This window comes from Pteropus vampyrus, unplaced genomic scaffold (genome assembly GCF_000151845.1).
Source record: "Pteropus vampyrus isolate Shadow unplaced genomic scaffold, Pvam_2.0 Scaffold681, whole genome shotgun sequence".
NCBI classification, from domain to species: Eukaryota; Metazoa; Chordata; class Mammalia; order Chiroptera; family Pteropodidae; genus Pteropus; species Pteropus vampyrus.
Window position 1 is genome coordinate 801,628 of NW_011889462.1, and position 16,052 is coordinate 817,679.

Here is a 16,052-nt window from a genome sequence, read left to right on the forward strand (position 1 = left end):
ACTTGTCCTGTTGATTATAGCTATTCTAACAGGTGTGAGATGGTATCTCATTGTGGTTGTGATTTGCATTTCCCTAATAGCTAGCGATGTTGAGCATCTTTTCATATATTTGTTGACCATTTGTATGTCCTCTAGGGAGAAGTGTCTGTCCAGGTCCACTGCCCATTTTTTGATTGGATCATTTGTTTTGTTGTTGTTATTGAGTTGTATGAGTTCTTTGTATATTTTGGATATTAGGCCCTTATCGGAGGTGTTGCTTGCAAATATATTTTCCCATTTGGATGGTTGTCTCTTTACCTTGTTGATGATTACTTTTGCTGAGCAGAAGCTTTTTAGTTTGATGTGGTCCTATTTGTTTATTTTTGCTTTTACTTCCCTTGCCTTTGAGGTCAAATTCATAAAATCCTCTTTAAGTCCAAGGCCCTTGAGTTTAGTTTCTATGTTTTCTTCTATGCATTTTATTGTTTCAGGTCTTATATTCAGGTCCTTAATCCATTCTGAGTTAATTTTTGTTGTGGTGATAGACAAGTCTAATTTCATTCTTTTGTGGGTGGCTTTCCAGTTTTCCCAGCACCATTTATTGAAGAGACTTTCCTTTCTCCTCTGTATGTTACTGGCTTCTTTTGTCGAAAATTATCTGCCCATAAACATGGGTTTATTTCTGGAGTCTAGATTCTGTTCCATTGTTCCATGTGTCTGTTTTGCTGCCAATACCATGCCATTTTGATTACTCTTGCTCTGTAGTATATTTGAAGTTGGGAAGAATGATGCCTCCATCCTCATTCTATTTTCTCAGGATGGCTTTCACAGTTCGATGTCTTTTGTGCTTCCATACAAATCTGATGAGTTTTGGTTCTATTTCTTCAAAAAATGCTGATGGGATTTTGATGGAAATTGCATTAAATCTCTATAATTCTTTAGGTAATAAAGTCACTTTAATTATGTTGATTCTTCCAATCCAAGAACTCGGAATACATTTCCATTTCTTTGTATCCTCTTCAATTTCTTTTAACAGGGTCTTATAGTTTTCATTATATAGATCCTTCACATGATTCGTTAGATTTATTCCTAGGTATTTTATTCTTTTTGTTGCAAAAGAAATTATTTTTTCCACTTCTTTTTCTGACACTTTATTATTAAGAGTATAGGAATGATATTGATTTTTGAACATTGATTTCGTATCCAGAAACTTTACTGTATTTGCTTATTGTTTTTAGTAGTGTTCTTGTGGAGTATTTAGAATTTTCTACATAGAGAATCATGTCATCCACGCATAATGACTGTTTGACTTCTTTGTTTCCTATTTAGATGGCTTTTATCTCTTTCTCTTGCCTGACTGCACTCACTAGGACCTCCATTGTTATACTGAATAACAGTAGCAATAGTGGACAGCCTTGCCTGGTTCCTGATCTTAGAGGGAAGGTTTTTAGTTTTTCACCATTAAGTAAAATGTTGGCTGGGGCTTTGTCATATATGGCCTTTATTATGTTAAGGTACTTTCCTCTACACAGATTTTGTTAAGTGTTTTGATCATAATAGGTGCTGTGTCTTGTCGAAGGCTTTTTCTGCATCTCTTGATACGATCAAATGATTCTTATTTTTTAATTTGTTTATGTGGTGTATTACATTAATTGATTTGCTTATGTTGAACCATTCCTGTGCCTCTGGGATGAAGCCCACTTGATCGTGATGTATAATCTTTTTAATATGTTGCTGTATTGGGTTCATTAGTATCTTATTTAGGATTTTTACATCTGTGTTCATGAGAGATATTGGTTTTTAGTTTTCTTTTTTTTGTGTTATCTTTACCAGGTTTTGGTATCAGGGTGATATTGGCCTCATAAATAAAGTAGGGAAGTATTGCCTCCTCTTCAATATTTTTTTGGAAGATTTTGAGAATAGGTATTAAATTTTCTTTGAATGTTTGGTAGAATTCACTGGTGAAGACATCTGGTCCTGGACTTTTACTTTTTGGTAGGTTTTTGATGATTGCTTCAATTTCCATACTGCTGATTGGTCTATTTCTATTTTCCAGTTCTTTGTGATTCAGTCTAGGAAGGTTGTATTTTTCTAAGTACTGGTCCATTTCTTCTAGGTTATTAAATTTGGTGTTACATGCTTTTTAATAGCATTCTTGTATGATCCTTTGTATTTCTGCAGTGTCTGTTGTACTTTCTCTTCTTTCTTCACTGATTTTGTTTATTTGTGTCCTTTCTCTTTTTTCTTTAGTGAGCCTAGGCAGGGGTTTAATTTTATTAACCTTCTCAAAGAACCAGCTCTTTGTTGCATTTATTTTTTCTTTCAATTTCATTTATTTCTGCTCTAATTTTGATTATTTCCTTCCTTCTGCTGACGTTAGGCTTCATTTTTTCTTCCTTTTCTATTTTTTTAAGATAAAGCGTTAGGTTGTTCATTTGGGCTCGTTCTTGTTTTTGGAGGTAGGCTTGTAATTATATGAACTTTCCTCTTATGACTGGTTTTCCTGTGTTTCAAAAGTTTTGTTATGTTGTACTATCATTATCCTTCATTTCTATGTATCTCTTGATCTCTCTTTTTATTTCTTCTCTAACCCAGTCATTTTTCAGTAGTATGTTGTTTAATGTCCATGTATTTGTGGTTCTTCCTGCTTTTTTTTTACAGTTGGTTTCAAGTTTCAAAGCATTATGATAAGAGAATATGGTTGGTATGGTTTCAACCCTCTTACATTTGTTGAGGCTATCTCTGAGTCCCAGTATGTGGTCAATCTTTGAGAATGTTTCATGCGCACTAGAGAAGAATGTATAAGCAGCTGTTTTGGAATCAAAGGCTCTGTAAATGTCAATTGTGCCCAGTTGGTCTAACGTGTCATTTAAGGATGTTATTTCCTTATTGATTTTCTGTTTGGATGATCTATCCATATCTAACAGTGGGGTATTTAGGTCCGCTACTATGATAGTGTTTTGGTCTGTTTCTCCCTTTTCTGTTAGTAATTGCTTTATATATTTTGGGGTTCTCTGATTGTGAGCATAGATATTAATAAGTGTTTTGTCTTCTTGGTGCATGATTCCCTTTATCACTACGAAGTGTCCCTCAGTATCTTTAACTTTGTTATTTTGATGTCTATTTCCTCTGATATTAGTATCTCTACTCCCACTTTTCTCTGAATGCCATTTGCTTGAAATATCATTTTCCTCCCTTTCACTTTGAGTCTGTATTTGTCTTTGGAACTGAGATGTGTCTCCTGGAGGGTGCATATGGTTGTTTTTTGTTTTGTTTGAACCATTCTGCAATTCTGTGCCTTTTTATTGGTGAGTTCAGTCCATTTACATTTACGGTGATTATTGAAATATGGAGTTTTCTTATAGCCATTTTATCTTTTGTTTTCTGGTAGGTCAGTGTTTCCATTGCTCCCTTTTCCTTACGTTTCTGTTTTCTCTATTTTGGTTGGCTTTTGTGGATTTTCCCTCTGGTCTTTCTTGTTTGATGTTATATACTTCAGTTCTGAATCTTTGGCGTGTGGCTACCATTATGAATATGTAAAGGACAGTTATATACATACAGTCATCCCTTTTCTTCTGCATGTGCCTTAACTCCATCCCTGTTTGTGAATTTGGATCTTTGAGTCCTCCCCTTTATAGTCATTGTTGTCTCATTTTGTCCTTATGTATGCTGAACGTTCATTACTATCTTGCTATAGCAAATATCTTCTTGTTATTTAAGCTTATAATGCCCTGTTCTTAGTAAGGGTTGCACTCCTCTGTTTCTATCTGCCTGCTAGTCACCTTACTCCTAAATATGTATGGTTTTTTTGTCATTTTGTTTTAGGTGAGCTGACCCCTTTCAATATTTCCTGTAATTCAGGCCTCGTAGTGGAAAATTCTCTCAAGTTTTGAATGTCTGGAATGGTCTTTATTTCTTCTTCATATCTAAAGGAGAGCTTAGCTGGATACATTATTCTCAACTGATAATTCCTTTCGTATAATAATTTGAATATTTGATTCTACTCCTTTTCTGGCTTGTAAGGGTTGTACTGAAAAGTCTGACAATAATCTAATTGGTTTTCCTTTATAGGTTACTGTCTTCTTTTCCCTGGCTGCCCTGAGAATTCTGTCTTTATTGTTGATTTTTGATAATTTTAAAAGAATGTGTCTTGGTGAAGGCCTTTTTGTGTTGAGATAATTGGGTGTTGTGTTGACTTCTTGAATTCCAAGCTCCAGCTCATTCCTTAGATTTGGGAAATTCTCGTCAACTATTTGTCTGAAAATGCTTTCTAGTCCCTGCTCCTTTTCCTCTCCTCCGAGCATTCCCATTATTCTTATGTTTCCTCTCCTGATGGTATCAGTTAGTTCTTGAATTTCTCTTTCATTATTTTTCATTCTTCGGTTTCTCTCTTATTCCTTCTGATTTATTTCTAGATTTCTGTCTTCGACATCACTGATCCTTTCCTCCATTTGGTCGACTCTATTTCCCAAGCTTGCTATTTCATTTTTCAACCGTTGTAGTGTGTTCTTTATCTCCAGAAGTCTATTTGGTTCTTTTTGAGGGTTTCAGTCTCCTTGCTAAAGAACTCTTTCTGCTCATCTAGGTGTTTTTTTGAATTCCTGAAATTGTTGATATGACTCATTTTGGATCTCATTGAGTTTTTTTTCAGAAGTACCATCCTGAATTCTCTGTCATTTAAGTCATCATTTTTTTCTATGTCTTTCATCTGATTTTCTGGAGATTTTTCTTTCTTTCGAGATGCCTTGTCACCTTGGTTGTTCATGGTGTTAATAAACTATTTCTCTGCCTGGGCATTAATGGAAGTGTATTCTGCTCTTTTTTTCAGAAAGATTTATTATATAAAGGTCTCTCTAGCCTGTTACAAAGAAGATGTTTTTCTTTTGGTTTCCAGTAGGTGGCTTCTAAGCCTCTTGGATCCTTGCTTTATATAAAGTCTCCATAATGCCTTTTTTTCTTATAGATGTTTAATCATGCTCGCTACCCTCAGTCTCAGTCCCTGTCAATGTTAGCGACTGTTTTGGCAGCTTTTACTCAGATTCCTCTGGGGCAATGCAGTATTTGGTCTCGCAGGGTATGGGGAAAGGGCCCTCTAGGTTGGGGGATGGGGGCCGCTACTCAGCCTTGGTTTTGGAACTGTGACTGGTAAAAATCAACTCTTGTTTCTCTGCTGTCCCAGCTTCTCTGATGTCCCCACTTCTCTGCTTTCTGCCCTGATGCCTCGGCATTGCCACTGGTCCCATGGAGCTCACAGCTCTCCAAGGAAGTGCTGTTCAGAGAACTTGCCGCACCTTCTCCTCCCTCCCCTCCTCCCACAGGGAGCTCTGGCTCCGAGAGGCAGCATCGTTTCTCCCAGTCCACCACCCACAGCCCGGGATTCTGACCTGTGGTAGCCCTTATGTGCAGATCCCATGCTCAGATGTGCTGGTATGGAGTTTGGGTGTTTTTCGTTGAGTTTTAGATGTTCGGCTTATTATTATTTCAAGGGGAGAGATCTGGGGACATCTCTCACTCCCTCATATGTGATGTCACTCTCACATAAGTTCTTTTTAAATTTTGGATATTAGACCTTTATTGGATGTGTGATTGGTGAATATCTTCTCCCATTCACTATGTTGTCTTTCTGTTTTGTTCATGGTTTCTTTTGCTGTGCAAAGCTTTTTAGTTTGACATAGTCCTATTTGTTGTTGTTTCCATTGCCTGATATGACATATCAGAAAAAAATATTACTAAGAGCAATGACAGAGAGTTTAATGCCTATGTTTCTTCCAGTAGTTTTGATTTCAGGTCTTACATTTAAGTCTTTAGTCCATTTCAAGTTTATTTTTGTATATGGTTTAAGAAGATTGTCCAGCATCATTTTTTTTTTTGCATGTATCTGTTCCATTTTCCCAATACCATTTATCAAATAGATTGTCTTTACCCCATTATATATTCTTGCCTCCTTCATCATAGATTAATTGACCATATAGGTGTGGGTTTATTTCCGGGCTCCAGTACCATGGTGTTTTGATTATCACAGCCTTGTAATATACTTTGACAACAGGTAATGTGATACTTTCAACTTCGTTCTTTCACAAGATTGCTGTTGCTATGCAGGGTCTTTTGTGGTTCTATATAAATGTTAGGACTATTTGTTCTAGTTCTGTGAAAAAGTGTCATTGGTATTTTAATAGAGTTTGTATTGAATCTATAGATTGCTTTGGGGAGTATGAACATTTAACATTAATTCTTCCTATCCATAAGCACGGTATGCTTCCATTGATTTGTATCTTCTTCAGGTTCTTTCTTTAATGACATAATTTCTCAAGTACATGTCTTCCACCTCCTTGGTTAAAGTTATTCCTAAGTATTTTTTGATGCAATTGTATTGTTATATTTCCCTCTCAGGACTGCTTTTGCTGTGCCCACAGCAAAATGATTTTGGGTCATTGTGTTTTTGTTTTCATTTTTCCCAAGGTATCTTCCAATTTATTCCTTGCAATCACTGTTAACCCATTCATTGTTTAGTAGCATGATGTTTAGTCTCCATGTGTTTGTGTGTTTCCATTTTCTTCCTGTAACTGATTTCTAATTTCAGATCATTGTGAACAGAGAAGGTGCTTGGTATGATTTCATTCTTCTTAAATTTATTGATTTTTTTTTTTTTGGCCTGACATGTGGTCTGTTTTGGAAAACATTCCATGTACACTTGAAGAGAATGTATATCCTATTGCTTTGGGGTGAAATGCTCTAAAAATATTAATGAAATTCAGTTGATCTAATGTGTCATTTAAAGCTGCCATGTCCTTGCTCGTTTTCTGTCTGGAAGATCTAGCCCTTGATGTCAATGGGGTGTTAAAGTCCTCACGATGACTATATTACTGTTGATCTCTCCCTTTATGTCAGTCAATATGTGCTTTATGTATTTAGGTGCTTCTATGTTGGGTGCATAAATGCTTACAAGGATTATATCGTCTTGTTGGATTGATTCCTTTATCATTCATTATGTAATGTCTCTTTTTGTCTATTATAGCTTTTGTTTTAATGTCTATTTTGTCTGATATAAGTATTTCCCCTCCAGATTTCTTTTTCCATTTCTATTTGCACGAATTATCCTTTTTCATCCCTTTATTTTCAGTATCTGTGTGTCTTTTGATCTGAAGTGGGTCTCTTATAGACAGCATATGTACGGGTCTTGTTTTCTTATCTATTCAACTACCCTATGTCATTTTGATTGGAGCATTTAATCCATTTATATTTAAAGTGATTATTGGTAGGTACATAGTCATTGCCATTTTGTTATTCATATTTATGTTCTCCCCCCACCCTTCTTCTTAAAGAAGTCCTTTTAACATTTTTATAATCTTAGTCTGGTGGTGATAAATTCCTTTAGCTTTTTCTTGTCTGGGCAGTTTTTTATGTCTTCTTTGATTTTAATTGATGGTCTTGCTGAGTAGAGTAGTCTTGGTTGTAGGCCCTTGCTTTTTATCACTTTGAATATTTTGTGCCAATCCCTTCAGGCCTGCAAAGTTTCTATTGAGAAATCAGCTGACATATCAGAAAAAAATATTACTAATATTATTATTATGGCTGCTCCTTTGTAGGTAACTGCTTTTCTCTTGCTGCTTTTAAGATTCTTTGTCTTCCACCATTGGCATTTTAATTATGAAGTGTCTTGGTGTGGGCCTCTTTGGGCTCATCTTGTTTGAGACTTTTTGCATTTCTTGGGTTTGTACGTCTATTTCCTTGGCTTGTATTTCTACTTCCTTCACCAGCTTAGGGAAGTTTTCAGTCATTATTTCTTGAAATAGGTTTTTGATTCCTTGCTCTCTCTCTTCTCCTTCTGGTATTCCTATTATGCAAATGTTGGTACACCTGATGTTCTCCCAGAGTCCCCTTAAATGATCCTCATTTAAAAAAAATTTTTTTTTTATGATGTTGGTCCAACTGGGTATTTTCTGCTACATTGTCTTCTAAATTGCTGATTTGATCCTCTGCTTCATCTAATCTGCTGTTGATTCCTTCCAGTATATTATTCGTTTCTTACTGGTCTTTTTTATGGTTTCTATATCCTTTTTAATGCTTGCTATCTCTTCGTTGAGGTTCTCGTTAAGTTTCTTAAGCATTCTTAAAAACCATTGTTTTGAATTCTGTTTCTGGAAGATTGCTTGCTTCTATTTCTTCAGTTCTTTTTTTTAGAGTTTTCTCCTGTTCTTTCCATTTGGACACATTTTTTGTTTGTTTCCTCATTTTGGCTGCCTATTTCTGTGTATTAGATAGATCTGCTATGTCTCCCAGTGTTGGTAGGGTGGCATTATGTAGTAGTTATTCTGTAGGGGCCAGTGGCCCTGGTCACCTGATCTGGAAGCTCCAAAAGTGTCCCTTGTGTGTTGTGTGTACCCTCTTGTAATTGAGGCTTGGTTGCTGTTGGCATGTCAGTGGGTGATATTGACCCTCAGGCTTACTGGTTGTGAGGATTGGTCATGACCATAGCTGCTGTGCAGGGGCTGTTCTCAGGGAGTGGGATTCATCCCAGAGGGCTCTAGTGCCTGCTGAGACCAATCTTTGGGTGTACATCTTCTGGGGCTAATCAGATGGTGTTATGGTTTGAAGCTGGTCACCAGGTGTACTGGTTTTGGCACCTCTTGGAAGGGGTGCCTGTGCAAGCCAAGATCCACGGGTGGCCTGTCACTGGTCCAGGGGTATCTGGTAGGAGCTACATTGTGATCCTGTTGGTCGCTGCCTGTCCTGGACCTGGAGGTGTGTGGGAGAGCCCACAATGTGAATTGAAGCCAGCCGTCACCAGTACCGGGCTTGAGGAAGCTCAACACAAGGCCCAGGGAAACTCTAGGCCTGCTCCTTGCCAAGTGTCCATAATGCTCAGATGCTGAAATGCCTTAGGTGGTAAGGGAGTTGGGTGGGCCTCAGGGAGTCACTGGCATAGGGGCAAAGTGGTGTTTGATGAGTTAATGCAGATTCAGATTTGGCACCAGTGCTGATCCTGGGGAAGCCCCACAAAACTTAGAGCCCACCGAGGCCTGCTGCTACCTGCTTGGAGTCATGGACCCTTGAGAGTTGTCCAAAAGGAACTGCAGTGCAGGCAAACAATGGCTGCCTACCAGCAGAGAAAAAGCTTCTGTTGGGGCAAAGTCCCAGGGAGTCACCAGGGTAGAGTGAGTAGGGTTCACCAAGTCAACGAAAATCTAGATTTGGCCATGTGTGAGGAGGGCCCAACACAGGAAAGATAGAGACTGCCCACTGCCACATGGGAAGAGGGCTCAACATAGGGACAATGGCTACTTTCTTTCCAGCCCTCCTTGTGAAGCCACAGAACTGTTTCTCTCTGTATGTCTCTGGCACCTTCCAAGCAATTGCCCCTCCTCTGCCAGAGCCCAAGGCAAGTGCCTGTGAGCGAGTTGTGTCTGGATCCTGTAAGATGACGCCTGTGTTTCCAGCCACTTTTTATCTCAACTGGATGAAGTCCCAGCTGATTTTCATAGCTAGATGTTGTGGGTGCTACTCTTCCTAGTACTGGTGCTCCAAGTTGAGGGGCCCAGTGTGGAGTTGGGACCCCTCGCTGTTCAGGCAGACCTGTGCAGCCTAGATATCTCTCCCGATTCTTGACTGCCACATGTGGGTGCAGGGATAGCCTGTTTCCTGTCTCGATCCCTCCAATCAGGTTCGAGGTGGCTTCTTCTTTATATCCTTCATTTTAGGATTCCAGGTTGATTGTTCTGTATTTTACTTGCAATTTTAACGTGGTCATAGGAGGAGGCAAGTACAGAATCCACCTACTCCACCATCTTGACTGGAACCTCTGTTTATATTTTTAAGCTTCTATCTTTTCATGATTAAAATGGAATTACAATATTCTATTTCATGGGGTTTTTGTAATGTTATATGGCAGGAAGTATGACACCTGGTTCCTTAGAAGCAGTCAGTGTTTGTTGGGTACTTGCAGTGGCAATTCTGTTGACGCCGAATACTATTCTTCCTGCAGAGAGTAGAATCTTCTGGGAAAAGTGAAACAAATGATTATAAGTGCCCTTCTCAAAAGAATAGCTGAAGTCCTGGTCAATGCAAATATATTCTAACATTACCAAAGAGTCACTTAAATGTTAAATTTAACCAGTATATAAATATTCCCACAAATTTGGGATTCAAAACTACTTTCAAAAACCTAAAGGCTGGTAGTCTTACATTGTGCTAACACAATTTCAACCTTTATTCCCCAAAAGGAAGTCATGATACTGTGAGGAAGGTGAAGGAGTGCCAAAACTCCCACAAAGATCTAACCCAACATATCCAGGACTCTCAGGTATGGATCCATATATATTTATTATGCTTTTTCCCTAATATGTTAATATATGCTACATGAAAATATAAATTAGAACTATAATTTATGTCTAAAGCCCACTAGATTAGCAAAAATTAATAAGCCTGACAAAATTAAGTACTGCCAAGAATGCTAAGTAAACTCTCTCACAGTACTGGAGGTGGTCCACTTAGGAAAGTATTTTGGTTGTGCACACAACTGATGACCTAGTATCAACACTCTTAGAGAAATTCTTGCATACTATTAAGAGACATGTAAAGCCGTATTCATACCACTGCTTGTGGTAGCAAAAGCAAACAAGCAAACTACAAAAAATTACTAAACCAAGTATCTAAAACAGCAGAATATTATAGTATACAGTCACATGTCACTTAACGATGGGATACCTCCTGAGAAAAGGGTCGTTAGGTGATTTCATCATTGTGCCAACATCATAAGAGTGCACTTACACTAACCTAGATGGTATAGCCTACTACACACCTAGGCTTTATGGTATAACCTGTTGTTCCTAGGCTTCAAGTCTGTATAGCACATTACTGCACTAAATACTATAAGCAACTGTAACATAATAGTTAAGTATTTGCCTAAACATATCTAAATATAGAAAAGGTACAGTAAAATTACAGTATAAAAGTAAAAAAATGGTATACCTGTATAGGGCACTTACCATGGACTAGAAGTTGCTCTGTTCTGGATGAGTCAATGAGTGAGTGGTCAGTGCAAGTGAAGGCCTGGGACATTACTGTACACTACTGTAGACTTTATAAACACTATATATACTTAGGCTACACTAAATTTAAAAAGCAACATGAGATTAAATCAAGCACAAGAGAAAATGATGTAATCAAGAGAAGCAGTAACCACAAGATGTATCAGGCAGAATACCGCATATTGTTTCACAGCAAACTTTTTTTTTTAAACAAGGAGTATGCTTTAAAATAACGATAAAAAATACACAAACCAGTAACATAGTTTATTATCATTAGCAAGTATGATGTTACATAATTGTATGTGCTAAACTTTAATGACCGGCAGTGTAGATTTGTTTACACCAGCATCACCACAAATATGTGCTATGACTTCTAGATAGAACTACAATGTAAGTAAGCTCTACTATTCTTGTTCACTATTGCATTCGCAGTGTCTACAACAGTGTTAGGCATATAGTAAGTTTTCAATAAACATCTGAGGAACAGTTGGTTCAAAAGGCAACGGTGTGCTCCCCTAGTCAAGACACTGATTCTGGCATTTTGACGTCACTAGATGATAGGAATATGTCAGCACTAATATAATGTTATGGGATCACTATCATATATGAGGTCTGCCATTGACACAAATATCCTTATGTGGGGCATGACTATATTCATACAGTGGAATACTAGTCAGTAATAAAAATGAATTAATTTTGAGATTGATATGGATAACCTCAAAAACAATACTGAATGAAAGTTAAAAATGTATAATGAAATAATATGTACAAAAATTCAAAATCAGGCAAAACTAAACCGTCCATTGGGTAGAGACATATACACAGTTGGGAAAACTAAGAAGAAAAACAAGTGAAAAATTACCACCAAATTCAGGATAGTAGTTATTATGGAGAGAGTGAGTATGTGATTGAGAAGGGACACATAAAAGTCTTTCACTGGTAATGTTCTATATCTTAATCTGGGTAGCTGATGCCCTGGCTTTTGCTTTATAATTCTTTAAAGTACACAATTCTATGTTATACACATTTCTGTACTTATGATATTTTGCAACAGAAAGAAATGATCATATTGTCATTTAACTTTTGGTAATAAAATACTTTATTGGTACCTTTTAATGTCAAATACATAGTAATGTTTCCATTGCTTAGTTTCCATCTTTAAGTTAAAACCTAGTTTAAAAAAATGAGAGATAAGGTAAAATCATTTGATTTTGTCAAAAAACTTACCTTTGCAAATAGGTTCGCTCACTTTAAATAATACTATAATTCACTGGTCTTCATAATAAATACTGGTCTTCATAATAAAAATGTAAAAGGTGACAAGGGCCTGAATAACTTTGCAGAGAACATTTTACACATACTAAAAAAAAAAAGCCTAAGTGCTACCCCAACTTAAAACTTTTAAGAATAATCAGTAAGATTATAAAATTGAATTCATGTAGCACCAAGAAATTTGGGATTTATAATATTTCAGATGATATGATTTACTGAGTCAAAAGAGTAATGATTTTTCTTCTGTGAATTTTCATGGGGTTTATATACAGATAAAAAGAATACAACATAGGTCTCTTTTAAAATACGAATGTTAAAAATCTATGCATGCCTTTTACCATATCTCCAATTTCAGGATCTAGCAATTGACGCTATGGTAAAAGATCCATGTGTGATAAATAACATAGTATAGTCCTATTTGAATATAATTTATTATCTTGTTTAATATAATTTATATTTCAATTAAAACATCATTCTATCTGCAAGTAATATATATCTCTAAAATACTCTGTAATTCAGATTTCCATTGATACTACTGTCTTTCCTTTCCTTTTCTCAAATCAGTATAATCTTATAGTATACTTCATTAAATTGTTTTTTCTCCCTTCAGTGAAACTCTCAACTCAAACTATTATAATAATGCAAATACAGATGTAGCATATATTAACATATTAGGGAAAAAGCATAATAAATATATATGGATCCATGCTAAATGAGATCTATGCTAAACACAAAGCAAAAAACACATAGCACCATGATATGCTCATCTATTCTGAACCACCAACCATAAGGCCTTGACAGAGCCCTAGCTCACGTAAAATGATATTCTCAGACACCACTGATGTCCTGTACCCCAACATAATCAAATATTCTATTAAAAACTTTTCCATGTTGATTTCAGTCTGTTTCAAACAGTCTATAGCAACTTTGACTTCTAATCCTGAATATGACAAAATAACACTTTATATTTTTAACTGTCATATACTCTAACCTAGGTATTTCTTACTATTAACCATTTGTTTAAAAACAAACATTTAGGGAGCTAAGCAACATTAAGCTAAGAGTTTTTAATTTCTGTTTTCTCTTGATTAGTTAGAGATTTCAAATTTGTCACTATATTATCCTCTGCTTCAGTGAAAAAGAATTCTTCAACCAACTGACCAAAGACCTTCATTTAAAAACCAAGCAGGTTGACTCAGTAGTTGGCAGGAGAAGAACCCCAGTCTACACACTCCATCCATAACAGTCAGTTCTTTCTGCAGGGAACAGGATGCTACTGACCTGCTGTCAGCACAACACATTCCATTCCTTAGTCCAGATGCAACCAGGACACATCAGAACATGGGTGCAGGGTAGAAACTAACTCAAAACTACTTTTGGGACAAACGCCAGATTTTGATTCGTTAATAATTCCATAGTGCAGACTTCTCACAAAACAGAGGCTTTGCATTGAAACACTTGCTTTTTCTTCTCATATACAGCTAAACTGTTAAAGTAATATTAGAAAGAACACAAAAGATAAGCATGTCTTCTCTGAAAGAGGCACTGCATCTGGAACTGGAATTAAGGCTAAATAGTGTTGGTTTGTGGTTCAGACTAATGTGTCAATGATTATGTTAACCAACAGCTTCGCTGTTTGTCTTGTAAGCCTGTTTGCGAAGATGTGTTTCTATCTCTTCCCTGAAGACCAGCATTCCCAGGTGTGAATGAGAGGCCTCATTCATGGCTTTGGACTGGATGCACATGCGGTACTGCTCAGGGGTCAACTCATCAGCACAGCGTTTCTCATGCCACAGGTGGAAAAGACCAGGAACCGGAGTCCGAATCACAATGAGGTCACCATGTAAGTATTTTCGATAAAGATGAACATCTTCTCCACCCCAACCTTTTACTTCCATGTCAAATCCACCTGCAAGAGCAAAACTGACACTATAAGTAACTGCCTGGCAGCCAGAGCACACCCAAACTTGATAAAGATTTAAACATTCTGCTTCAAATGAGATGGCATGGTATACAGCCCACAGAAACCTTACGTTGAGGACTGAGGTCCTACTTTGGAAGTTCAGTTACTAGCTGATATCTAGGAGCTCAAGGTCTGTTGTTGAGAGACCTAATTAAAATGAAATTAAATATTTGGGACTGCTTTGTAAACTTCAAAGTTCTATAGAAAATCTATAGAAAGTCAAATAAAGGAGAATGAACTATAAATCATCCATAATATCACCACCATTAATACTTTATTACATTTTCTTTCTATCCTTTGAGATGTAAGTTTTTATGGGTCACATGAAACTTTCCAAAGGTGAAAACAGAAGAAACGGCCAAGCTGGAGATATATATTTGAGAAGGGTAGACAGACTATTTAAAGCCACAAGGAATAGATAAAATTAACTGAAGTTTAAGAAGAAAACAGAGACCAGATCTAAATGCTAAGAAATGCCAATATTCAGAGGTTAAATAGGCAGAAAAAGATAAGTCAGAGACAGATATGGCCCCAGAGAGGGGAGAAAATTCTGGAGAATGTGCTATCACAGTAGTCGAGTTGAAAAAAGTGTCTTAAAAAAGAAATAGTCAAGTATATGCCTTTCAATTAAGAACTTAAAAAGAACCAAGTAGGAGTGACATCAGAAGCAAGGCAGCATGAGGGGTCCCCTTGATCTTTCCCTTTGAAATGACAACAAACTGAACAGGTACAATCTAACAGAAAATTCCCAGCCTAACACACATTAGAGTATCTGAAGGTGAGCGAACTGAACAAACCAGGGAGGAAGAAAGGGAGAGGAGCAGAGACTGGCGCTACAGAAACAAACTGGAGCTCCCTGTGGGACTCAGGGAGAGGGGAGGAATCAGGTTGAGATGTGCACTTTCTGTAGCACAGAGCATTCCTGCCTGAGTGATCAGCATGTACTATGGCAGCGGAACCCGGTGATAAGGACAGAGACCAGGGCACAGACAGGGTATTCTTACAGAAGTGCGACAGCTGTGTTCTAGCAACTGCCATTGCCAGGGAGAAAGCTGAGTCACAAAGCCTGGCTACATTACCCCCACCCTCCCACAGCTCACCTTCCTGCACCCTCCCCAGGCTAGCAGCAGGCCCCAGGGAAACTGCAACAAGTGTTGGGCTACAGAGCAGAAAGTCTGCAATCGGGGATCTGAGGCGATATACACAGCAGCTGGTCCCAGTGACAGGGGTGGAGATACAGAGGCCAAGCAGCTGAAGCCTGGCAGTCAGCATTAACTAGAAGGAAAACAGCCACAGGCACACCAACAGACTCTCCCATCCTACCCAACCCCCACCCACCCAGGCAGAGAGGCACTGGGGCACCTCAGGCAGCACAACACTCTATCTGGCTGCTGGGGCAGCACCAGGATTTCAGGGGCTCTTCAGAGGCTCAAAACCCCATGCCCATCACATTCTTCCACAGGAACCTTGGGGCTGAGGATACCTGGTCTCAAGAGGAGACACACACCTCCCCAGGGAATAAAGCGCATTTTTAGTGCCTCACAGCAGAGATCCAAGAGGCCTGGGCGATGCAGGAGGTTTGTGCGCCACCTACTGGAAAACAATAGAAAAACCTCTTTTTATCAACCTGCTAAAGAGAGATTACTCTTAATAATAAAATTTTTAAAAAGCAGAGTACATTTCCATAAATGCCTAGGCAGAGAAATAATCCATCGAATACCATGGACAACCAAGATTACAAGGCAGCTCAGAAAGAAAATGAAAAATATCCAGAAACTAAACTTAAAGATACAGAAATATACAACTTAAAT

At 37.7% G+C, this 16,052-nt stretch overlaps 1 protein-coding gene across 4 annotated transcripts in view; it reads right to left on the reverse strand.

Annotated features, from left to right (window-relative positions):
• Positions 1 to 11,249: 11,249 nt before the first annotated feature.
• The window catches only part of CSGALNACT2 (chondroitin sulfate N-acetylgalactosaminyltransferase 2), a 44,322-nt gene continuing 39,519 nt past the window's right edge, over positions 11,250 to 16,052 (reverse strand). The window contains exons 8-9 of one of the 4 annotated variants that reach the window (XM_011385320.2): positions 15,725 to 15,834; positions 14,029 to 14,187 (exon numbers count right to left, since the gene is read on the reverse strand). In XM_011385320.2, coding sequence (XP_011383622.1) covers positions 15,773 to 15,834 — 62 coding nt within the window. In that variant the 3' untranslated portion in view covers positions 14,029 to 14,187; positions 15,725 to 15,772. Of the gene's footprint in view, positions 14,202 to 15,724; positions 15,835 to 16,052 lie in introns of all 4 variants that reach the window. The other 3 variants (XM_011385319.2, XM_023526053.1, XM_023526054.1) reach the window with 3 other exon arrangements.